The 25578-nt window shown below is 35.8% G+C and overlaps 3 protein-coding genes across 3 annotated transcripts in view; 1 reads left to right on the top strand and 2 right to left on the bottom strand.

Moving 5' to 3' along the window:
* Positions 1-1055: 1055 nt before the first annotated feature.
* LOC132197629 (frequenin-1-like) lies at positions 1056-12022 on the top strand. The gene is made up of 7 exons (XM_059621025.1): positions 1056-1208; positions 7054-7121; positions 10196-10220; positions 10396-10444; positions 10505-10673; positions 11370-11458; positions 11529-12022. The coding sequence occupies exons 2-7, from the start codon at positions 7058-7060 to the stop codon at positions 11694-11696; spliced, it is 564 nt and encodes a 187-aa protein (XP_059477008.1). The 5' UTR covers positions 1056-1208; positions 7054-7057; the 3' UTR covers positions 11697-12022.
* LOC132197628 (thioredoxin domain-containing protein) lies at positions 7138-9841 on the bottom strand. Its single transcript, XM_059621024.1, has 7 exons — positions 9659-9841; positions 9463-9604; positions 9091-9282; positions 8892-9030; positions 8359-8520; positions 8172-8297; positions 7138-7716 (listed from the first exon to the last, which is right to left on the bottom strand). The coding sequence occupies exons 1-7, from the start codon at positions 9671-9673 to the stop codon at positions 7557-7559; spliced, it is 936 nt and encodes a 311-aa protein (XP_059477007.1). The 5' UTR covers positions 9674-9841; the 3' UTR covers positions 7138-7556.
* A 1631-nt stretch (positions 12023-13653) lies between the features above and the next one.
* Positions 13654-25578, bottom strand: part of LOC132197624 (CCR4-NOT transcription complex subunit 6-like) — a 50793-nt gene continuing 38868 nt past the window's right edge. Inside the window, exons 5-11 of the mRNA XM_059621020.1 lie at positions 17913-17978; positions 17442-17599; positions 17192-17346; positions 16983-17134; positions 15744-16152; positions 15545-15684; positions 13654-15126 (exon numbers count right to left, since the gene is read on the bottom strand). Coding sequence (XP_059477003.1) covers positions 15047-15126; positions 15545-15684; positions 15744-16152; positions 16983-17134; positions 17192-17346; positions 17442-17599; positions 17913-17978 — 1160 coding nt within the window. The 3' untranslated portion in view covers positions 13654-15046. The remainder of the gene's footprint in view (positions 15127-15544; positions 15685-15743; positions 16153-16982; positions 17135-17191; positions 17347-17441; positions 17600-17912; positions 17979-25578) is intronic.

Below are 25578 nucleotides of genomic sequence, written 5' to 3'. Positions count from 1 at the left end.
AAAAATAAAACTAGCGAAGGTTTACAATTTTAATCAATTCCATGAAGCAACAGGAATAAAATCAGCTTTAATCCTTGGATTATAGGTCTCTTCCCGATTAGAAATATTTATGAATTAAAATTAAGAGTTTTAGGAAAAAATATACACCGATTTTCATGTGTCAATATATTTTAGCGCTTGCTATAAATATAAAACTAGCAAAGATTGACAATTTAAATCAATTCCATGAAGCAACAGGAATATAATCAGCTTTTATCCTTGGATTATAGGTCTCTTCTCAATTAGAAATATTTATGAAACAAAATTAAGAGTTTTAGGTAATAATATACGCCGATTTTCATGTGTCAATATATTTTAGCGCTACCTATAAAAATAAAACTAGCAAATATTGAAAATTTTAATCAACTCCATGAAGCAAAAGGTATAAAATCTGCTTTAATCCTTGGATTATAGGTCTGTATCCGATTTGAAATATTTATGAATAAAAATTAAGGTTTCAATCCTCGGATAACACTTTGATGAAAGGTATGCAATTTGTGAAACATTGTAGCCGCGCATGTTGCATAACTATGTCTCAGCAGGCGTTTTTTGTTTTTTCTTTCAAACGCAAACCATATGTGGCGAGAAAGCGTTTTCCTTTCAGGATCTGGTATTGACATTCAGCAGAGACGACGCAGGCTTTTGATGAGCAGAGAGAAAGAGACGCAATGCCGTAATAAAGTAATAAAATCTAGGTATAACGAGCAAATAAAAAGGTCGATGGAAAAGGCGTGTTCTCTTGGGCAGGAAGGGAAATCGCAACAGCACATTTTACGGCCAATAAATCTCACAGAGGCTCCGCAATCACGTTGAAGGGAGAAAAAGAAAGAGAGTGTGATTTGATGCGAGGGAGAAAAAGAAAACGTCTGGAAGAAATTATAAATTAGAGAGTGATTAATCAAAACTCGTAATCGGATTGAGAGGATGGGAGGTATCTTTTTTTTCAGGGAACCTCCATGCAAAGGGACAGTTAATTCGGCGGCTCACGCGAGTTGCGGGGGTGCGCGGGGTGACGTCACCGACCGAGATGGTACAGCGGGGTGCGAGCGAGAACGAGGCAGTCGGCGACGAGCAAGCGGGCCAGCCAGGCCAGCCAGCCGAGGAGCAGCTGCAGCCCCGCAATAATCAATCGAGAGCGCGCCGCTGGAGGGAGGCCTCCCTGACAAAAGGTACTTTCCAGCTTATTTCCCTGTTTGTTTGCTCTCGGACGCTTCAATGCACGCGCGCCCCACGGCTCTTTTTTCCATTTCTCTCTTCTTGATACCATCGCCGTTTCTCTCTCCCTTTCGTTTCGACTCTTCTTTTCAAAAAAATGTCAAATGCCAAAAGTTCTGAACGGGCGAGCTTTTTTCCGGCCGAGTGGACTGGACCTTTTTTACATCTTTCTCTCGCGAGATTGCTATATATTCTCCACTTGTACGTTCGCTGCCAATTTTGTAACGCTTCTGTTATCTTTCCAAACTTTTGTTTTCTGGTGTACACACGGTCGGGCGAAGCTGCACGCTTCCGAGAAAAGCGTCTTGTTTTGTTTACCGTGATCAATAATTCAGCGTGTGGACACACAAAATAACAACGATTTGTCTCGAAAAAGGCCTCGCGTTCATATAGTCTAGCTGAACATTGTGAAAGCTTTTCACAACAAAATGTGCAAACCCATAATTTTCAATGTTGAATTTAATGCTGGAGAGATTTAAACCAAAGCGTTCAAATATAAATTGATGAAAACAAATCAAATTAAAGAGACGAAAAAGCTAAATTGTAAAAAATTAGGTTATTTTTTGGGAAAAAATAATAAAGATGTTTGAAATTAGCTTTTATATAACTTTTAAAATATGTTTAGTTTCCACAGCAATCCTTAAAAATGTTTAAATTGTCTTTTACACAGAAAAAAAACATTGCAATGACCTCAATAAATCAATAGCTCGAATCTTTATTTTATTATAATTTTGTACTGATATTCTATGAAAGAAAAATTCGAAAAAAGAAAACTATTTTCAAAAATATTATTAAGTAAGTGAAAGTTAAGTTTAAGGATAATAAATTAATATGTAAAATTATACATTTTCATTATGTCAATTTACATTTATTTCACCGTACGTATTTTCATCTTGTGTGGATTTCCAAATTTACCCCAATATCCATCAAGATTCCCACAGCAGGGAGAAAATTTATTGATTTTATTCAGAACATTTACGATTTCTCTTTCTTCAGATATACCAATAAATTCTAGAAGGCTCCTGTTTTCTAGTTTATTTGTAGAAAAAATTAGATTATTCATTTTACTACCAATTTTTGGCGGATATTATAATTTATTTTGCAAAAAATTTTTAAATTACTGAACGGGACAACCGTGAAATTAAGCTATTTTAATAAAAAACTTTTCATGAACTTTAAACTCATTTTTACAATTTTACTTCAACAGTTTTTCATTCAATTGAATTATAGCTGCATGGCTAAGAATTTGAATAAATGTGCAATCATATTTTTAAACATCCCAATGTAAATTTTACAAATTTTGGGGAATCACTCCTCCCAGTTTTTCCTCATGACACCAAAAATCACTACCACTCCCAAAGTATTTTTATCTAAATCTATAAATGATATCTGGTTTATAACAACAGTGATTATTTTGGGGAAAACATTCACAATGAAAATCTGCTCTGCTACTCTCGAACACAACCGAAATAAAACGGATCGCAACAGATCGCTACATTAATATTCATCACACAATTTTTCCCTCCTCAATTTTTCTGATAAATATTTATGAGGAGCAACAAAAAGGGCCGCCCACGTGCCTTTTGTAATTCGGTTCCAGCAGCAGAGAGAAAGCAATTAAATTAACAACAAAAAGGTCACGAGTGAGGGAGGCTCTGTGCCTTTGTTTGTGAAGAGAATCCGCGCGCAATTAGTCGTGGGTGGTGAAGTGACAAAAATTCGTAACGACCGCTCGTCACGCTGAGCCCCGTCATAAAAATGCAGTGGCAAGAGCAAGTGAGAGGAACAAAACGTGCCAGCAGCCGAGGGAACACACAAATGTAGGCCACCTTTCGCCACTCGAGCGGCGGAAAACGCTCGACCTGCCCATAAATCGCGCACCCAAAGGGAAAAGCCGCGACCATAAATCATGCGGGAATTAATCTGGCTGAGCTTCTTTTTGCGCCTCTCCTGCACTCATCGCCCGAGCCGAGCAAAGAAATAAAGAGTCGGTGCGCCAAAATAACTCAGCCCGTCTTTGTGTGTGCGGCGCACCCCGAAAAAGACAAATCGGCGATCTTCACGGGGCTTTTCCGCAGCGACACACCATTCCACCTTAACGTTTTTTCCTGCGAAAAGACGGGAGGATCGAGAGGATATTGAGTTTCATTCCAATTCATTAGGTTGGTGCAATTGAAATTACGATCGGCAGTAAGGAAAAGAAAAAAATGTGAACTAAGCTAAAGAAATAAAACGAGGAAAATGAGAATGAAATATATTAAGGGACTCACATTTAGTATTTAAAAAAGAGGAAGTGAAAGATTCATTTTAAAATAACTTATTTTCTTAACCCAGTTGACAATTATTTAAATTTTAATATTGCTTTCTATTTAACAAATTGTTAACATGATAATTTGGATAGAGAAAATTACATAATAAAAAAATAATAATTTAATAATTATAAAATAAAAAAGCCTTTCCACTCTGGGTAAAACGCAGAATCCTCAAGAGAGTCCCACGCCGAGGTGGGAATTAAAAAAAAGGATTTATAAAATTTCTGCCACAAAAATGTTTTTGCACATGGGAGGCCAATAATAATTACTGTGCAGAGAAGTTTGTAATGGATGGTCGTAGAAAGTTCAAGGGACGAACGTCGCAGAACGTGAAACAGATCTGGCGCGCAATGAGAAAGCTTCTTAAAATAAGAAATTTGAGAACACGCATATGTGTTGCTGTGATGATCAATAAAAAATATATCGACTCGACATGACTAGAAGAATATCCGGCTTTTAATTTTGTGGATTTTTCTATGACATTATAAATATATACTTTTATTTTATATAAGCGGATCTCATACATTTCTATAACTGCTTAATTCATTTCATAATAAAGATTATGTAAAAATACCTAGTAAAAATTCAATAACTATTTCATTTTATCCACACAAAAATAAAATTATTGAATACGATCAACAAACTTTTATTATTGCTCCTCAATTCATGACTAAAAATCCATGAAAGCTTAAAAAGAAGATAAACAATTAGCACAGGGGTCAGCTAAAACACCAGACATAAAAAGAGACGGTCGCCGCTGCGAGCCCGACATAACTTGCTTTTCTTTCTTTTCTCATTTTTTTAAATTTCATGTAAATCATTTTTACAGAAACCAAAAACGCGATTCTCTATTTTTCAGACACGATTATTTTTCCCGTTCTAAAAAGGCGACGAGAATGAAATTTTCTTGATATTTTTATTAACAATTTCTCATTTTGTGAGCTCTTGCTGACATATTTGTTATTTATGTTGCTTAATTCTCGTTTTATTAGTTTCAAGCCAAAGAAAACGTTATAGTCTTAGAGTTTTAATAATCTCTCTCACTTGCACATGAGTTTTCCAAAGCGATGTCTCCCAGCAGCACACTTCTTCCTATTCTAAAATTAAATGGATTACCAAAACAAATGCAACTAAACAAAAATAAATTTTAATGCAATATGATCAGCTTAATAAGTTTGGTTGTATTTAAATATTTGATAATTCAAGTAATTAATTAAAATAAATCACTGAAGATGATTTGAAAACTTGAAAAGCGTTTGAATCAATAAGAGAAAAGAGTTTTATCTTTGGAGGGTTGGTTTCGAAAATCGCCCCGGTTCAATCTCTTGAGAATGACGATTTTTCCCGAGGATTTTCAAGAATGGACTCGTGAATCTTATCTCTTTAAACGGTTCTTCTACCTAGGGCGGAAGTTAATCTGTTGTTGTGAGAAAGACTGAACGCTCTTTTCACTCAAATGTTATCAGATGTTTTCCTCCTTCGCAGGATGAAAATAAAATTCCCGGATCGAAGCGTGTGCCAGTTGAATTTTCGGGCCGACACGGTTTTGGTTTTTGTACATTGCACGGATTTTGCGCACACGCACGACTCAGGCAAACAAAAGCTCAAAAGCAGAGGCTGCGATTTCGACTGCCTCGGTGCACGCGACGCGCACAATAATATAATAAAATATGTGCTCGCTCGGCAATTTGCCGATGAGGAGCAGGAATAACTTTTCGCCTGCGTTCGATTTTTTTCGCGCTGTTCATTTGATATAAGCTGCTTTTCTTCGCTATCGATTCCGCCACGAAAAGCAGGTCGCGTCCAAAACGCGTCGCTTTTATATATTTGCCCGGCTGCAAAATTGAGCTCTCGCACAAACTGTTGTGGAGCATCGATTGGGCTCTCTCGCCGCGCCTACCCCGTTAAAGGCCCTCTCGAAAGAGCCCATTGTGCAGCGTCGCGCACACAAAAGACGGACGCGCGTTTCCGACCGCGAGAAGCTGCGCCAAATTACTCGCAGTTGGACGCAGCTTGTTTTGCGACCGACGCTTTCCGCCACTTCCTCTTTCTCTCTTTTTGAAAAACAAAATTCGTCTCTGATCTTTTTAACTCTCCCTCTCTCGTGTCGGTTATTTTTGCGCTAAATCAGCACGTCCCTGAGAAAAGTGGAACGGCTTTTGGCACGACAATTTTGTCCCGAAATAGACCGTGACATTGAATTTTATTACTGACTATTGTCAGCTTTTTATCCACCGTCACTATCGTTGAAGTTCCCAGACCATTTTTTTAATCACCTTTATTTATTCCAACTTAAAAATATGCAAAATTTGATTAAAAATTCTGTAATACTTTGCCAGCTGCAACATGCGTGACGCAGATGCCGAGGAGTTATTTAAAAAAGAAATTTTCATTCTATGCCATTTTTTTTAAACTAGCTAGAAAAATTGAAGAAAAAGATTTCTTTAAAAACAATTTGAGAAATTTTACAAAATAAATCTCTATTTTAATAGATTTTTATTATTAATTATTTTTCCGCACTGTTGGCAATGTTGATTTTTGCTAAAAATTATAGAAATAGTTTTAAAATAATGCATTCAAAAAATTAAAGAAAATAAAGATTCCACAAAATAATATTATTGGAAAAGCTGTTTTCTTAAATTACGGACAAAGAGAGGCTTACTTTGCTGTTCTAAACATCAAATTTTCTTAATGGGACTTGGTTTTCCCAAGAGTTGTAAAATTTCCAAATTCATAATTCAAGTTTTTACAGTCTCATCGTCAATCTCAAAATGTTACGGCTCCATGCATCTTACTGTTTGGCTTTTAATTTTTTTTTTTATAATTCTTTAATATATTAGTCCATTTATATGGAAAATTCAACTTTTCAGGATAAAATCAGAGAATTTAGTAGTCTAAAATCTTTTTACTTGTAATATTTCCAAATTCGAAAAATAATATTAATGCAATTCCTTGGAAATTTTGTATTTTCTTTCATTTTTATTGTAATTTCATAAAGATAATGATGAAAAACCAGTAATGCAGGTCTTGGCTAGAAAAATTAAGATAATTTTAAAATTGAATGTTTATTTGCAAAATTGTATTATTTACTTCAATTGAAAAAGATGACCTCCGAGAAAGCTATATTAGAGGATTCAATAATATTGAAAGCTGAAATGCACTGTATCGGTGAGGCCATTTTTCCAACACATCCATAAAGTACCACTTGGCGCCCAAGACCCTTGAAACTTCCGACGCGGCTATTTTGAGAGCCGTTTCCATTCCATTTATTTGAAACAATATTCCCTCGGTTCGAAATGTGCACACGCCATAAATATTTCGCTGGCCATTTTGCGCCGCTCGCAGCGAATTTCCTCCCGACACAGACGGAACAATGGCGAAGTTTGCAAATCGACTCTCGGCGGCGGCAAATCGATCCGAACGACGAAATTCCACAGTGGAGGAAATTTTTTGCAAAATCTGCATTGCAGGGTATTGTGTGTTGCAGGAGCATGGGCAAGAAGCACTCCAAGTTGGACCCGGAGGTGCTCGAGCGGCTCAAGAAGGAGACCTACTGTGAGCATTGAAACCAACTTTTTTTTTATTCACTCGTGTTTTTTTTTCATCTCGTTTATTTTCATACTTTTTATATATATCAAAATATATCCAAACTCTGTGAGTTGAGAGCCGTACAAAAAGCCGCTGCAGCGAGAAGTTCCGAACTTTTGCCGCAAGCGCCGGGAATGGCAAAAAGCTTGGCTTGATTAGTTGTTGCAAACTTTCATATTTTGTTAGTCGAGTAAAAAATTGTAGTCTTAAGAATTAATTCAGGAACAAAACGAAGAGCTTTTGTTTTTCTTTCAACCGCGCCACACTTGCTTTCTTTCTTTCATAACGACATAAAAATAATAATGATAATCAGAGTCAAACAAACTTACGCACACTCGCTGAACTCACTCAGTAATATCTGAAAGGAATTAGTCGGGGGTTCGGCTTGTTCGATCCAAAAGCTTACTTTGCTTTTTTCTGCTTCTTCTGCACCTGTTTCTTCTTGCCGAGCATGCAGAACGCCAAGATGCCGAGTATGCCGATCAAGCTGCCACCGGTGGCCACCATCCACGGCCACTCGGTGTAACGCAACCAGTCGGCAACAGCTTGAGTCAGGTCGTCACTAGAAACAAAAATCATACCTTTGTTAGTTTTCCTTTCCTTTAATTTTAGTTAAATTTAATTTTTTTTTTCATAAAACATGGTGTTTCAGTTACAACATTTTTCTGCCATCCACTTATTGTTACATAATTAAATAAAAAATAATTGTTATTCTGCAAATATATTCATATTTTGTTACAAATCCGTTAAGTTTCTCTTTTGATTTTTTATTTATTTAAAATCTTATTATTGTTTCAGAGCATTCATAGTTGATTAAAAGAGATTTTTAATTTTGATTAAAAATATCAAAACATAATGTATTTAAAAAAAATTTACAATTTTCAATTAAATTTTGTACAATTTTTCATCTTATTATTTTTTTATTTTAATTATTTATTATCTCATAATTTTCATTTTCAAAAGTTATACTTGTTTGATTTTGTATTTTATAAATATTGAGTTATTTTTTTTACTCACAACGGACTGAGGGGTGTCGGCACAGGTTCAGCCCTGGCATTTTTGTACCACTCGGTGGCAAAACTGGTGAGCGAGGGCACGTCCAGCTTGTCCAGTGGGTATCGGTACAGCTTGCCCTGCCGGAAGCTGCAAACAATTTCCGGACAAATGAGATTGGAACGTGGAAATTGATGTGGATAATTATTACAATATGAAGGTGGGCATCTTGTGGACGCGGAATCTACGGCCGGTGGCCGCTCCGTTGACCTGCATGTTGACGCGGGCCACGTTCAGACGTGACTTCAGCTTGGCGGCCACAGCCTCCCAGGTGGCCTGAAGGCGCTGGCAGTCGACGCAGGTTATTCCGTAGCTGCGAAAGATGAACAAAAAAATAAATTAATCAAATCAAATTTAAAATAATTACTTATTAAAAAAAAATGGATCAAACTTTTTATTTCACTAAATTAACTAATTAAATAACAGATATAAATTTTTTATTCTGAAAATCTAAATAAATATGAAATAAAGGTAAATGACATAATTAATTTCAATCAGAGTAATTGAATAAAATAATTTTTTTTTTCATTTTCAAAAAAACTAATAATTAAAATATATAAAATAGTTTATGTGATTTGATTGGACCTAATTGGCTAAATTTTCATCCAAGAATTTAGTTTTGTGTTCTTAACTAAATTTTTTTAACAACCAATTTTGGTATACAATTTTTTTTTTCAAACTTACAACATGATGAACCAGTCTCCAGTTGTGGCCCCAGTGGCCGCCTGAGTCAGGTGCTCGAAAACGTCGTCGTTGAGCTCTCGCACGGCTGGCTCTTTGCTGTTGCTGAAGGTGTGCAAGATCAGGTCTTCGTCGAGGTCACCTGAAGAGAAATTCAAAAGATGAAATTTTTGCCCAACACTTTATATTCCGGAGGACCGACCGTCGTAGAGCAGAGGGACGCCGTGTCGGAAGTAGACGATGAAGGGTGTGTTTGGCGCTTTGGGGTTGTACAGACGGGCCATGGCACTGTTCTCCACCCTGACGACCCAGGCACCAAGGGCGTCGACCAGATCCTCTCTCAGGGCGAGCACGGCGTCCTCCAATTTCTCACTCTGCTCATTGTCTCTTTGCGCTAAAATTGAAGAAAAAAATTAAAATACATATTAAAATTTAAAATCTCATATTTAAAAAAAAAACATTTGGAATAAATTTAAGTCTGATTTTTTTTAAATTTATTCAAGCATTAAAAAATTAATTTTTTTTTTTTTTTTAACCAAAAAATGTCCACTTTTAAATTGAGGTTAAATCTTACTGAAGGCGACGACAACGTGTTTCTCGGTGCGGACCAGGTTGACGAGGTCGTCGTCCGAGACCAATTCCAGGGTATCTTCCTTCTTCACACTGCGAGCACCCCACAGCAGGAGGAGCAACACCAGCAGCAAGGACGGAAGACGCTGAAAACTTTCATTTAAAATCTACTTTTGTGGACGATTTTTCGAATTTCCAACCTGATGAGGTGCCATTTTTTCGAGGTGAGGGTCTCTTAAGTTGTTGGCCTAGTTGGAGGTCCGGTTAGAATGCGGGCATGTCCCGGGAAAGTGGCGAAATCCTCGAAAGCCGGCGTCGTCGACGGACACTTGTTTCGCCAGCTGCGAGTCTTCAAAGGGAAAGGAAAGGGTCGAGGGGGAGGGTCGACGTGTCGCACTGATGACGTCACGGCCGGCGGGAAACCACATCAGATTGTGTTACACGCAACAAAAACACGGCACGCTTCCGATTCAAATTTAAAAAATAATAAATTCCTTATTTAATCTCATGTTGGGAAATAAGCCAGAATTTGAGTCTGCAATTTTAACTATTAATTGGATTTTTATTGCGATTTGTCACTTTTGTCCTGTCCTTTGTCTGTCTCGTCTGTTTTTCTCTTCTTCATATTTCCTGTGTCTCTCCTCTATATGTGTGAATTCTCTACTCTCTCTCTCTTTTCATCTTTTTAAACGAGCAAACACTAAACAAGGATTTACTTCTTAATTTTCATGCTAAAGTTTCAGAAAAGGAAATTAAAAAATGGTAAATATCCCGTGTTTTAAATTAATTAACACTAAACGCACTTAAAACTAGATTTAAATTAGACACGCTTCCTCTCACTTCTCTGTGTGCTTTCCTCTATAAATGTTACTAATTATGGAAGTTTTTAGTTTTATATGAAATTCTTCTCAAATCGATTTTCTTTCTCATTTCGCAGGTACAAAGGTTTCGTGAAGGACTGTCCGACGGGAACTCTCACCGAAGAAGTAATTAGAATCTTGATTAATTGTAAAAAGAATGGGAATTAAATAAAATGTTCTCGACAGGGATTTGTCAACATTTATCGTCAATTTTTCCCGCAAGGAGATCCGACAAAGTTCGCCACGCTGGTTTTTCGTGTCTTTGATGAAAACCAAGACGGCTCAATAGAGTTTGCAGAGTTCCTGAGAGCAATGTCCGTTACCTCAAGAGGAGACATAGACGAAAAGTTACATTGTGAGTAGAGACATCGTTTTTAAAATATTTTACGGAAGCAAATTATTTTTTATTCTTCCATTGTTTTCAAGATTTTGAATAAAAAAGTAAATTAAAAAAAATCAAATGTCATAAAAAATTTTGCGGAATAAAATATTATTGGAGAACCAAATTTGAAAAAATATCTGATTAAAAAACAAATTACAATATTTCATATCAATAGTTTGTGAATTAATTCTTATTTCTTTCACTTTTTTTTTTATCTTCTTTCAAAATTATAATTTTTGTGTGTCATAATATTCAATGATCTACAAATTCATTATAAAAAAGAAATTATAATATAAAATTCCCAAATTTAAATTTATAACAATAATTTGTAGAAGAATTTCATGATCGACGGTTGATTCATGGTGATTTAAATTTAATGTCAGTTTTTCCTCTATGGATTTTGTGAGTTGTTTATTTGCTGAGTCTTCTCTTGACCAGAAATCTTATAAATTATGGCTGCCAAAACATTTTGAGCAAGATAATTTATTATTTTTTCTTAAACAATTAACAACTCACAAAACTCATTGAGGAAGAATCGATATAAATAACCATTCATGCTGATTTTTTTCTTTTAATTTCAAATTCAAATTGCGATATTAAATCATTATCGTAATCTACATAAAAAATTAATTAATCGAGGTAATAATTAAATAAAAAATTCGATTAAAGGGGCCTTTAAGCTGTACGACTTGGACAATGATGGTTTCATCACAAGAGACGAAATGTACAACATCGTGGACGCGATATACAGAATGGCGGTAATTTAATTTGAATACAATTTATTTTTGATAGAATTGAAAGCAATTGGACCTTTTAAAATTTTGTCAGGGCACCACCCTGTCAGAGGAGAGTGGCGAGGGTGCTCGAGAGAAGGCGGATCGCATTTTCTCGAGCATGGACGTGAACCACGACGAGCAACTGACGATGGAGGAGTTTCGCGAGGGCAGCAAAAACGACCCGCAAATCGTGAACGCGCTCAGTTTCGGCCCAATTTGAGCTTCAGGTCAAATCGAAAGAATTAAAAAATGCCTCATCCATTTTCTCATTGTTGAACATACTTACAATTAAGTACACGCGCGCTTTTTTGCAAATTCAAATAATAAAACGGTGTTGTAAAAATTATAATAAAATAAAAATGCTTTACAAAAAATAAAAAAAAAACAGTTCAAAACGCTATGGAAAATTAATACGAAAAGAAGACGAGGATGGAAAATATTATAAAAAGATGTTTCTCAAAGTTCAAATTTCGTAACGTAATGTTAACATTTGACATTTGTGTAGACTTATTAAATAAATTGTTGAAAGTTCAAGTTCGTGCATTTTACAAGGTGAAAACAAAAAATGCGGGTTTTTTTCATTTTTTAATCAGTTTTACTTTCTCAGAGTCGAGAAAAGTTGGTTTAATCTTTATTTTTCACTTAAGTGTGAGACAATGTTGAGTTTGAAAGTTTCCACTGCTGAAATTACAGAAAATCAAGGAGAATTAAGACAAGAGACAAACATTTTCAGTTTCTTTCCTGACACAGTAGTAGTGTTTTGTTTTCCAATAGTATGAGATGTAGTCTATTTCATATTATTAATCATAATATATTGAGAGAAAGAGAGTGCCAAGAGAAATCATCATGTCCAGGGTTTTGGAAAGACAACAGCACAACATTTGTGCTTCAATTTTATTTCAATAACTGCTGGTTTAAAGAGAAAAATATCATTTCCCAGGTTTGATTGACAAGTGAGTGTGTGTGTGAAATCGAACAACGGATTTTTTGAGTCTATCCTCTCGCTCCAGATGAAAAAGGGCGAGTTATTAATTATATTTTTATTTGTTTTGACGTTTTTGCTGTTTTTCTATAATATATAGAGCTCATCTTATGTTTACGAATGTGATTTGTACATTGTCATTTCATGTTCTTCTCCGTTTTTATACAAGTAATAATAGTATTTTTTTCCTGCTGGATTTGCTGGCACCAAGACAAAAAAACCAAACCTCAAAAGATCATCAATTCTACCGACTATACCAGTGATCTTTTTTCTACTACAAGGGCATTTTACGCATCTAAGTAAAGAAACACGATAAATGAAAAGAGACTTTTAAGTATACGAGACCCAATTGATTTTAAGTTTGCCCCTCGGACCAGTTTTTTTTTTTTTTTTTTAAATAAAGGGACTGCAATAATAATTTTCGGGAATGTTACTGAATCGGTGAGCTTTTTGAGATTTTTTCATTATATTGCTTATTTTATAAATATAAATTCGTTATTTTTTCCACTCTTTCTTTAAAATCTTTCTGGCCAATCACATACAAGAGAATATATATGTATAAGCGCTTTGAACTTCATCTCAAGAAACACAGTTGCTGCGCTTTTGTTCGTTTGACAATGGAGCCTTAAAAGGTCAAAGCGGGAAAGGCCACACGACCTTTCTAGCGAAACTCTTTCCAGCACTTGTTACTTTTTTAGCGTTTGAACGGGTCTGTCGGGGCGTTTGTAAATAGTTCACTCTTGGTTCATTTCATTTTGACTTTAGTCTGATGGAGATCAAAAAATAAAATCTGGGGCCGACTTGAATAATAATTATTCTCTCAACTTTGTGCGGACGCGCGCCAACATCTTGGGTACACAACCAAAGCAATAATATTTCTCCAAGTTAACACACCAAAACACCGTTTTTCTCCATATCAGAGGACATCAAATAATCGTCTAACACAGAAAGTGATTTTTGTCGTTTTTTAAAAATGCCAACTCAGTCTACCATAAAATTAAAAAAAAAACAGTAGCAAAATGAAACTCCAACTAAAATATATTCATTTTATTAACTAAGTTCGTTGCGAGAGAACTGATAAATTTTGTTTTGGGGGCGAAGGGTCTTGAATCACAGAGCGCAAGGCGCTCATTTCAATTTTTCATTTTAATCATTTCTATATTATATAAAAATAATTAAAGGAGAAGCCAATCGATTTTACTTTTTCAATAAAATTTTTATTTTTTTATGGTTTTTAAGCTTTATATTAAAATCAAAATACTATTTAAGTTTTAAATGATGACAAAAATTAATTAAAGGAATCACAAGATGAATTCGTTTCTCTTTAGATGGGCAATAAAAGACATTCAAGTTTTTTTTTTTGTAAGTTACATGCACGCAGAACAGAAAATCTGCCGTTTACAAAAAACCACATATTTACGATCATCTCAAACGTCTTGTTCATCCGCAGCTAATAAACAAATCAACATGTAAAATCTTCCAGATTCACCAAAAATCTGCTCTCAAAAGATCTCTGTTTCCATTTCCTTCATCAATTTAATCTGCTATTTGATACGTCACCGTCGCATTTGTGTGTCTTTTTGGTTTTCCTGACCTTTCAGTATTTATCTCACGCAGTAAAATTATTATTCCGAGGGAAAAAAACAAAGATTGCACGGCGATTTAGGGAAGGACCAACACCAGTAACATAATCCGTGGCCCCCAACCCTTTAGACTTCAAGCAATTTAGATAATATAGATAATCATCAGGTCGAACGTTCAATTTGAAATCATCATTTTTTAAGCCACTTTTACATCAAATCATAAACAAGTCACACAATCATATTTCCAGAAATACCTGTCATGGGAGTTTACACATTACAACACAACATAAAAAGGGACACAAAAATCATTCAGGGGGAAGGTGGTGCGCGGGAGGGATGGGGGGGGGGAAGGGTCCTTGAGAGACAATAATTTCGTCCAAAGACAAACATTTGTATTTCCAAAGGGGTTGGATTTGGGGGAGCCGTGGTGCTGCCGATTCACAATAGTTAGTTACTTTATTATTTGTTGGTTGCTTTCTTTATTAAATATAAATGCTGCATTGACAAAAGTCAGTCTCATTAATTTCACACAGCACGACGGCTCGCCACAAAAACTTTCCAGATCCCCTGCGCCGAAAAGTCGGCCGGAGAGGACCGAGTTTTTATTCAAAGTAAAAATGATTTGACAGGAACGATTAAAAGAACTACAAAATTATAAAAAAGCTGATCAATTGTGCACAATTAACAAAGGTTTTGTTTTTCTCTGACAAAGAGGGCGGACACCCTTTCCCAGGCGGAGGACAGGGGTAAGGAGAGGTATCACAGGGACGTAGCTGAATATATAATCTATGTGTTATAAAATACGAAGGCCAGCACAGCAGGAAGTGGCGAGTGTGTTTGTTTTGCTTGTTTTTCTGTTCCAGTGAGAGTGTGATAATATTCTTCTGTCTTGTCATTTTCATTTTTTCAATCGTGAAGGCAATCGGAGCACGGTTAGGCCTGTTCGATGGTTTGCAGTTCGTGGGAGAAGGCCAACCTGCATCACAGCGCTGTGCTACCTGACTGCTACCTTCGATTCGAGATGAGCCCGTTCGCCGAGCTGACTGACGGCTTCATCTCCAACTCGACAAGCAGAGGAAAGTGATCTGAAATAAAAAAAGGGCGGTTTTAGTTTCCAGGTTCTCATTGAAAGAAATAATTTAATTTGCAATTATTTCTTAATTTTTTTTTTCATTTGACCTATTTTATTTCAAACATAATTAACATATAATTGTTTACAAATTCTTGTCCTAAAAATTTGAATCAATTAGTGGGCATTAATTTAATTTTAGTATAATTTAAATATTAAATTGTTTTTTTCCTAAAATCAATACTTTTTAGTTTTTACTATAATTTAATTAAATGGATATTTTGATGAAGTTTTTGTATTTAAGAAATTTTTAAAATCCAAATTTAAAAGAAATAGCATTATGAATATAAAAAATTCAGCTGAATATAATTTAAATTATTTTTAATTTGCCTAGTTTTTAAAAACAGGCCAACTTATATTTAAAAGTAAATTACCTGATGGTACGTGGGGGTGAGGGCAGCCGACAACCTTGTTTTCTCGCATCCACTCGGGAGAAATTGGACCCAGCAAACCGAGTGGTGTCATTGTGGTTTTCGGATAGAAAATGTAGTCGATGATGCCCTTGAAGTCAAAACTGCAAAAATGAAATAGAGTTAAAAATTTCAATCCTTTGAAATTTTTTTCGATACTCACGTGTAGTTGGTGTAGGGCATGATATCCTCCGTGTAGGCGGTGCCCAGCTGGAAGGAATGTGTGTACTCGTTGGACTTGTCCCTGGATGAGATGCGCTGAAGACATGACTTATACTTAAGGTCTTTGAAGTCGCGGTGGTCGGCCGGCACGCGGCCCTTTGTAAGGTACTCGACGACGCCCGAGTCGGGCAGTGAGTTGAAGTCGCCGCAGAGCAGCAGCTGGATGCTGTTGGGGTCGGGTTTGTGGCCCGGCCGGAAGTTGTTGGACGCCTCGTCAAGGATGGTGCGCAGTTCGTGTGACAGCATCATCGTCTGGATCAGTTTGACGTCGCAGAACTCGGGGTCCCAGTGTATGTGCGCTGTGCACACCAACAGCAGCTGATTCACCTGCGCTGGATCAGAAGGCGGACCTGAGAAAAAAAAATTTAAAAAAAATGAGCTATAAAACCAATTTTTCTTTTATTGTAGATTGAGTTTAAAATAACAACCCTGGATTCACCTTCTTTAAAAAAATTACAAATTCTGTTAAAAAAACCACTACATTAATTTTGATAACTTTTCTGTATAGGAAAAATTGAATTAATTGGTACAACTGAATTTTTGAGAATTAACATCGATTTTTATGGGAATTGTCCAAATTAATTATTTCCTCAAAATTGGCCAGACTAAAATTTATAAAAATTTCATCAAACAAAGTTCATATCACCCCACTGAAGTTGGCAAAATAAAATCGATACGTAGCTCAAAAGAGAAAATTTAAATTGATCTTGCAACCAGAACCTGTTCAGTATTCTGCTCTGTTCAAAAACTCATGACTCATGATCAATATTATTGGCTTCTTTTTTCTTTAAAATTTAAACAGAATCTTGTTTTCAAATTATCCCATAAAGTACTATTTAAATTTTAATGTAAAATAATTATTTGGCAAAATTATATTCTCTGTTGGATTTTGTTTGATAGGGAAGAAGAAAGCATTTTATACATGCTTTTTACAACTTTCGTTGCCACACAGGGTGTGTGTTATAATATCTTGATGCAACAGACTCTTTCCTTCAGAATCGCAGAGCATGAAAATGATTTAACTCTTGGGCATTCTTGGGGTGTCCGATTTCAGGGGGCAAACAAAGCCAAGAGCTGTTCTGGCGGCTTGAGTAAAAGGCCAGTATTTTGCATCATTTTTCGCCGGCGTGAGCACCCAAGAAGCGTGAATTTTGCAAAATTCCAGAGAAGAAGAATTTACCTGTTTCCCAGGCAGCCTCCTTAGTCTTGAGAAGGGCGGCGAGGCCGATGTTGTCCTTGGGCATGACCCTGTTGAGCATGTCGTCCGAGCCTTCCGAGTTAGCCATGGCCAGCTGATTGAACTCTACCAGGTGCTCGGCAATGAGCTGGAACCTGAGCGGAAATTTTTTTTAAGAAAAATTCCAAATATTATCATAACAAGAAACGCACTTGGAAGTCCGGAAGAAGATGGCGCAACCGTCGACATACTTTCGTTCACTCTCTCCCATCGTCTTGGCGCGCGACTTTGGCGAGAAAATGCCGTAGTAGCCGTCGTTTTTCAGTTCTGGACGGAAGAAGTTGTAGAACTGATCCGTTTCCACCTCCTAAAATTATGTATAAAAGTTATTAAATTCACTAAATTCCAGATGAATTTCCAGATGAATTTTTTTTTTTTAAATAATTTCGATTAATTAATTACCTGAAGACTTATGATGTCGGCGGCACACGTTCTTAACTCCTGCAAGATGCCTTTCTTGCGGTATTCCCAGTTGAGCGCCCAGCTGGGACAGTAGCCGTACATCTGCCGGGTGGCGTACTTGTCGCATAAAACGTTGTAGCACATTACAGTAAAGATGCCTGAAAGTTGATAAAAAAATTTAATAAAAGTTTTATTTTAAAACTTATTAAGCACTAAATAAACTATTTCTCTCTAAAATATATAAATATTTAAATGGAATTGATCAAAGTCGAATTATTCACTTGTCTGCATTTCAAAAGTATAAGAAAATGATTAAAATCAACAATTATAAATATTATCAATTAGTTTTTTATCTGGAGTTTTACACACATGCTTTTATAAATCACTTCTAATCTTGTGACAAATTTATTTTTATTAATTTCAATTAAAAATAAAAGCATTTTTTTGTTTCATGTAAAACAAATTACTTACATGATGGTCTGCTTGTGTCCGGTTTACTGAGGAATAACCACTGTCGTTGAGGGGGCTGTGTACCAACTGCAGAAACAAAGCAAGGCATTAAAACGTGAATGGAAAAAGTTTTTCAATATCAAGGAAAAAGCGTTAATCACGAACATCTCACGGGAGGCAGGAACAAGTTGAAAATAAGTGCACAAAAACTCTCGTTTTCTCGCAGCTTGTTTATTGAATAATGATAGAGCGCGTCCGAGACGCAAAAGAAGCGTGCAATTTGCAGCAGTGGCGGAAATTTTGCCGATTTTTATCTCAGATCATTCGAACAAAATTCACCAAAAATATAAACACAAAAGAGAAAATCTCCGGGAAATCTTTTGAATCACTCGAGGAAAAATTACTTAAAAATACGGAAAGTTGATATAATCTTGATGGTGAATTTCATTCACGGCCGGGACAGGTGAATTTGACGCGACCGACGCTTGTGTTGCGCAGAGGGAAATGATTAGCATGATAATTAGGCTCGGAATTGCAGAGCGCAGTGAAAAAGCGAGAGGTGCGACTCGCCACGCATTTTCCGAGCCGCGGCATTAATAATAACAAGAATAAGCGAAAGGGAGAGAAAGAAAGGAGAAATAATGGGATTTGGTATTTTTATCGGCTTTTGTGCAACGAGCGACAATAAATTTCATGTTCAGGTGGGCAGACGAGTTTGTTTCTCAGCAGGATGAATTATTTTCAGAGAGAGAGAGGCAGGTGCATTTTTCACTTGCGCAATCGCACGAGAAATAATAATAATAATAATCCAATGAGCACAAAAGGCATCAAAACGATTCGGATTTAAAAAAAAATATATATCTGAGATTGAAAGCGGCTGCAGTAAATAATTTCCATTCCGATTTACAATTTGCAGCGATTTCTTCATAAATAATGGACGCGTCGTGACCGGCGCCGTTTTTCCGCCCAAAGAAAGAGCAGGGCAGTGCGAAAAGCTCTAAGTCGCCTCTCGGCGGGGTCGCCGAGCCCCGTTTGACCCCTCGTCCGTCCGGCCGTCGAGCGGCGAGAATATTATGCCACTTTCACCAACTGACGTAATGCAAGTTTTGTGCAAGTGCTGCTCGTCGTAATTAGCAGCGTCTCGGCAAATAGTCGCTCTTTGTTCTCGATTTAAAGACTTGAAGATAAATCGCCTCTTTCGAAACTCAACAGGGATTTGCATATACTTTGTAAAGTGCTTACAATCAGGTGCCATGCAACAGATTTTCATTAAACTCGATATCTCCCAGCCAGCACCTTTGAGAAACGAAAGCTGTACTCGATAAATCTGAGAGACTAATGAGGTAATGACTTGATTGTGCGCATGGCCTGAAACTTTTAAGATTCCAGTTCAAACTCCTAACGAATCAAAAATGTAATTAAAATGCTAAAATTAATAAATATAAAAAGGATTATCTGTGATTTTTATGTTGAATACAAAATTTGTAAATGGAAAAAGAATAATAAGTCAAATTTAAAATATAAAGTTAATTAATGAAAAAAATATTTAATTTGAAAAATATTAAATTTAATGAAGAAAATTAACGTCAATTTTGAGGGAAACAGAAAAGTAGAGAGAAATAAATTAAAATTTAACAACTAAATGGGAATATTTAATCGAGAAATAAATAAATAAATAAAATTCAAATTATTTTCTTTTCAAAAAAAAATTATGTTCTTGCATTGAATGCAAAAATCGCGCGACAAATTTCAAGCTAGTGAAGAAAATTTAAATAACTTATTTGCAATTTTCTTAGTTTCCTGTTTAAAAATTATAAAAGATTTATTTGTTTAATCCAAGATTATTTTTCTGAATAAATAAAGGAAAAAAACCGCTTTCCCACGTCGAGCAGGAAAGTCAGGTTGCATGTTTGTCGTTTCACTCTTTCTTGTCGCGAGTGCGTGTAAGCTGGTTTAAGATGCAAAACAAATTCGCCCATTGAGATTTCTTCCTCGCCATTGAGTTCCGAGAACGAAGGTGAAGAAGCAGAAGAGGATTTTCTTCTCGGCAGCGCGGCAGTTTTATCTGAACACGAAAGTTGTTGTGTCGGAGGAGCTGCTAATAAAGATTAATGTGTGATTAACAACGAGCCTTCCAAAGAGCAATTTTATTGCGAGCTCCCCCGAGAGACAAAACCGCTTCTTCTTCAAAATGCATCGGATATTTTAATGCACGCGGAAAAATATTACATTTTACGATTCTCGAAAATGAACCTCTTGATGGCTTTTTCTCCGCGGTGGAAATATTAATTTTTCGCTGTTGATTGGTCGTCGCGATTATCGCGGGGCAATTTATTTATTCGTGCAGCACTTGCATCCGAGAGCGGTAATTGCGTTTTGTGCTTTATTCATATTTCAAAGGCCGAGTTCATTAAGTAGAATTATTAATGGTTTTAATTAAAAAGTCGGTAAGCAGGTGATTATGAATGAAACAAGCCGCTTTAATCGGAGAGCATGTTTTCTTTTATGATGGTGATTCGTAAAAAAATCATCAAAAAGAAGGACACAAAATTCAATTAGAATATTCTAATAGTTTATTTTGTTTATTTTTACCTTCAAAATTTAGCATTTTCATGGAAAGTTTAAAATTTTTATTATACAAGTAAAAATTAATTAATGTTTTTTTTTCATAATTTAAAAATAAATTATTTAATATTTTTTACATTTTTTTCCACGCGAAAACCCACGAGGGCGATTTGCATTTTTCAATCAAACGTCGCAAAAAGGCAAAAGGCGTTTTTTCCCTCCCGCGAGAGAGAGAAAAAAAGTAAAACACCTGTCAGAGCTAGCGTCTTTTATATTGTTCGCAAGGTTAAAGTGCTCGGCGCGATCCTACGCAAACGATCCTCCTCCGTTTCGCAATACCCACGGCGCTCGATTTATTTTTACTCGCTTTTTTATCTCCTGCACAAGCAAACCCGCCCCCAATTTAGGAGTTTGAAACGCTCCGGCGGAAAGAAGAAAAAACTAATCAAGAGTTTGATTTTTTGGGCTCTTTGAGGAACTTGGAAAGTTTGGATTGGCCGAAGCCGCGTACAACGTTGCCCTTGGCCGTGGCTGCAAAGGTGAGCGCCAAGGCCAGTTGAGAGTTTGCTCGTTTTGTTTGCACCTTGCATTCCACCTGACATGCTCAGCGAAAAACCGATGCACTTTGGCGCACATTATCTCGAAATATTAATGCGAAATTATGAAAAGTTCAAATATGTTTTAGAATTTAACACAAATTTAAAATAGCTGGAAATTGAATTTAATAAATAATTCATTTTAAATTTATTTCAATTATTTAATTTTATAATGAATTGAGAAATATAAACAAATTTGAACTTAAATTAAAAATATTCATTATAATTAAATGATAAAATTTTACAACATTTCGTGTCTTTCCTTAATTTTGAAAAGAAAAGGGTAATTTTATACCTTTCCAACAAAGAAATCGATTATTTTTATCTGATGTAATCCTTCTAATAATTATTTTTTTGTATTGAAAATACCGGAAAATACATTTTAAATATCAGGGCAATGCTTTAAAAGGTCTTTTATTAATCTAGTCTTTTTGAAAATTTATGTGAATTTATTGATATTTTATTGATATTTTAATAAATATGTATATTCCCTAAAATTTTAATGGTTTAATTAATTGAAAACAATGCAGATGAGATTAAAATCAACCAATTAAATTAAATTACAAACCTTCAACAATTTTGATCGTTTTTAACATTTTTTATTCATCGCTGATAAATTAATTAGCGCTAAACTGCAATGCGATTACACCGGAAAGATAAAAATTTAGCATCCATTAATATTTTTTCATCACGCTGACAGTAGGAAATTAATAACAGTTGCTCCTCTAATAATACCTGCTTAATTGAAGTACCATTTCGCTAATAAATTTTCCGCTGTTATCATTTAGCTTTGACAGGCGGCATTTCTCAGGACGTGAATCGCATTCCGCTCACTTTTTTCCGCTCGCGGACAACAGGGCAAAAAGTCGAGCGTCGGTTTGTTTGTTCTTCCAGAGATAGGATCGTCGCACGCACGAAACACATGCGCCTTTTATTATTCCCGAGGAGGAAAATTATTATCAAGTTTCTCTCTGATTGAAACGTAAAAAAATTAAATAAAAATACGCTGCGAGTGTCCCATTTCGCCGGCAATTAAAAGTGGATTTATTGCGACGCACGATCGCGATTAAACTTTTATGACGCGCGCGGCCATTCATCTCGCGCGCGTTGTTCATTTGCATATATTGTGCGCGATCAAAGTCGCTCAATGAGCTCTCGGTGAATCGGACCTCGTTATTTTCGCGCTCAGGTTGACGCCGAGGGCCCACGCATCGCGAGTTTGTTTAATAATTGGAGAGTTCTGCTCGTTTCTCACGTTCAAATACATAAAATAGGCTCTCGTTGCTACCTACAATTATCGCTTACGCATTTCCCACTTATACCTGTTTTGCCAAGTGCACTAGAACTTATTAGAAACGATAATTGTGTTGAACTTTTGACGAGATTTCCTTTCAAACTCATTTCTGACAGTTCCTCGTTCTCAAAAGGATGAAAAAAATACTTAATAGTTTCTATATAAATTAATCTCAAGACAGAAAGAAAGAAAATAAGTGAATCAAATTAAAATAATTATCTGTGGAGCTTCTTGTTTTGTTCTCTTGCAGACTAGTAAAGTTTAATAAAATTATCTTTCACTTTCAAAGTATTTTCTAAAATAATAAAATATTTTAAAGTATTTTTAAAGAAATAAACATAAAATAAACAAAAAGGTCAATTAAATTCTACTTCTATATTGATCTTTTCAACAAGATTTGTTTCAATTTACATATTACGACCCTCATCAAAGTTCAACTTTTGCCATTAAAAAAAAGTAATTATTATTGTGGATTTGCCCCATTAAATTCATTAATTCTCTGAAAACACTCCAATTGTAATATCAAGATCGGTGGAAGGAATTTTATACATATTAAATATTTGTAATTATTAATTTTACATTAAAACTTTCCAAATTTTTTTTTAATTGTGGAAAATACAATATCTGTTGCAGAAGGATTGTGCAGAGAGGTAAGAGAGACAATTATAGAAATATTTGTTCCTAAATTGCAGTACCTCCAAGCAATTTACAAAACAATTACATAAATATCTGCGAGCTATTTAAATTTAAATAATTATTGAACTTGTCTAACGATGATGAGGACAGGAACGAAATTTTGACTCTAATCGTCTCTCATTAAAAGTTGTAATGAGCTATAACAGAAATCTTCTTTGATACTGCCGTAATTTCACTCGAGGCAAGAAGTATGTAATATTATGTTTGTGTACTTTATTAACGCTTCACAGGTTTGGATTGAGTCATTCTGCGAAAAGATAAAACTGAAAGTAATGTAGAATTTCAGCACTTTATCTCTTCTGCCTCTTCCTTTTTCAATCATCGCGAGTGCAGCGCCGGAGGAGAATAATTTGAATTTCTCGCACTCAACTTCTTCGTCTTCTACATTTATTATTTCTTTGCATCGCCTTTTATCTTCTCTCTCCTTTGTTGGAGTCGCCGTGAAGAGTTGTTTGAATGATGTCACTCTCGCGGCGGCTCACTCTTGGCAGCAATTATTATTATCGCTCGCTCTCAACTTGGTGTATGTGTACGCGAGCGAGCGAGCGAGCGAGAGGACGAGCCAAGCTAAAGGTGGCAACAAGTGCATCTGCGTAATTACATAATGCCTCGTACCAACGCACTTTGCGACCTCGGGGGCCATTTTGCTCGCTCGCCAAGGAAGGCAAATTGTGCGATCGGCGAAGGAGAGTGCGTTCCTGTGTCAGTTCTATGCAACTGGACAGTCCGCGTGATTGCAATGATATGCCTTTCCATCAATTCCATGGCAAAAAGTTGAATAAAATTGTTTGAATTATTGAAGAAAATTGCAAATAAATATGAATATTTAAAAAATTCTTTAATAACGAGAAAATTTGAAGAAATAATCACGCAATTTTAAGTGAAAAAGTTCGAACAAAAATTTAAATATTGTGCTTTGCACAAAATAGGAGATTTAAGGCGAAATTATCATCTTTCTTATAGTATTCTAAGTGGAAAATATAGTTGTTATTTCAGGTAAACTACATAAACAACAACTTTGTTTAATAAAAGTAAGCAACTTTGGTGATTCTGATTCCTAAAAATTCTCACCAAATATTAAAATTTAAGCGTTAAATAAATTCATCTGTTTAAGATCAATCCATACTTATTTCTTCAAATTATTAAAATTATATATTTAGATGAAAATCCGTTCTGTTTTTTCCCTGATTAGTTTGTATTTAAAATTTCCTCATTACTTCTCCGTATTTCAAATCAATTGATCAAGAAGTCCATAAGAGGCAGACCTAAAATAAAATTCAAAAGTTAAGGCAACAGAATAATAGTTTTGATTGAAAATTCGGTTTGAATTTCAAGTTCATCAATAAGAGAATAATTTTTTAAATATATTTTAGAAGATTTAGAACAATTAATCAACGCTTTTAATTCAAAATTGCGGATGATCGTGGGATTCTAAATTACACACAATGGTAATGATTACCACTTTTGTACTTGATTCTGCTGCACGTCGGGGCTGTGCATAAATTAAGCGATTGTCTCTCCCGGCGCTCGGTTGTAATTTTCGCTCCAACTCGATCTCGAACAGTGAATAAAATTCCGAGCACAGATGCTGCTAAGCGAAATTTACATCGGCCATAAATAATTCCACCGCGAGAGAGCAAGAAAATTAATCTTCAATTATCGGCGTGCGATTGAAAAGTGCATGCCCGTGAATGGAATTCCACCGACATCGAAAAGGCGTGCAGCGAAAATGTAAAATCCTCTGGATTAATATTTCATAAATTATCTGACCTTGCGACAAATCCGTCTCTTCGCGCAAATTTCCATTCTTCGGAACAATTTCCATCTCTCGCGAACGATTGCGGCCATAAATCCGAGTGCAAGACAAGAGTATGCAATTATCGCCGCGCCGCGAAGACACACCTGCTCTTTCGCTCTGCCTTCATAAATCCATGCAGCGCTCGGCGGATCATTAGCGAGAGCGAAATCGCTCGCTCTCTCGCAGATAACAATCTGCTGCGGCGCGAGGGCAGTTAAGTTTTATTGGTGCACCCCGGCCGACTCTCCATTGTGCTGCAAAGGGAGTAATTAAACATGCAAAGACGCCTCCGCGAGAACGCATTAAGCGAATTAAAAAAGGGCTTGATTATATTCAATTTATGCACACGATTTTTAATTTGTAAGAATGCACTTCTTGCACTCGTGGGAATATTTTAATTTATTTCACCGACGCGACGAAACACTCGCTCGCTCGCCGTGATATTAATAAATAATCCACTCTCTCTGCATACAACATCGCGGAAAGTGCTACGCTTTATCTCTATGGATTTTCATTAAAACCTCATTTGAATAATGTAGCAGATTAATTAAATGCGGGTTTGTTCTCGAGGCAATATTTGTTCATCAGGTAAGAGCTGATGTTTTGAAAAATCAATAACAAGATCTCCTCCATTGTCAAGTAATAAGTCTCTCTTTCAATAGAATATTAATTTTTAACTAGCGCATATTTAAATTAATTTGTGTGATACAAATTTAGATCACATGATGTGATTTATTA

This window comes from Neocloeon triangulifer, unplaced genomic scaffold, assembly GCF_031216515.1.
Source record: "Neocloeon triangulifer isolate White Clay Creek 2 clone unplaced genomic scaffold, ASM3121651v1 ptg000012l, whole genome shotgun sequence".
Classification (NCBI taxonomy): domain Eukaryota; kingdom Metazoa; phylum Arthropoda; class Insecta; order Ephemeroptera; family Baetidae; genus Neocloeon; species Neocloeon triangulifer.
The sequence above is the reverse complement of the archived record's forward strand: the minus strand, read 5'-3'. Positions and strand labels throughout refer to the sequence as shown.

What these genes read in the sequence shown, in the direction of transcription:
- LOC132197629 (XM_059621025.1), top strand. Translation starts at nt 7,058, where the DNA reads ATGGGCAAGAAGCACTCCAAGTTGGACCCGGAGGTGCTCGAGCGGCTC. An exon ending in GAAAAGGAAATTAAAAAATG is followed by an intron (nt 10,221 to 10,395) that starts GTAAATATCCCG and finishes CTCATTTCGCAG; the next exon opens with GTACAAAGGTTTCGTGAAGG. An exon ending in ACGCGATATACAGAATGGCG is followed by an intron (nt 11,459 to 11,528) that starts GTAATTTAATTT and finishes AAATTTTGTCAG; the next exon opens with GGCACCACCCTGTCAGAGGA.
- LOC132197628 (XM_059621024.1), bottom strand. An exon ending in GGAGACTGGTTCATCATGTT is followed by an intron (nt 8,521 to 8,891) that starts GTAAGTTTGAAA and finishes CATCTTTCGCAG; the next exon opens with CTACGGAATAACCTGCGTCG. An exon ending in AAGATGCCCACCTTCATATT is followed by an intron (nt 8,298 to 8,358) that starts GTAATAATTATC and finishes AATTGTTTGCAG; the next exon opens with CTTCCGGCAGGGCAAGCTGT.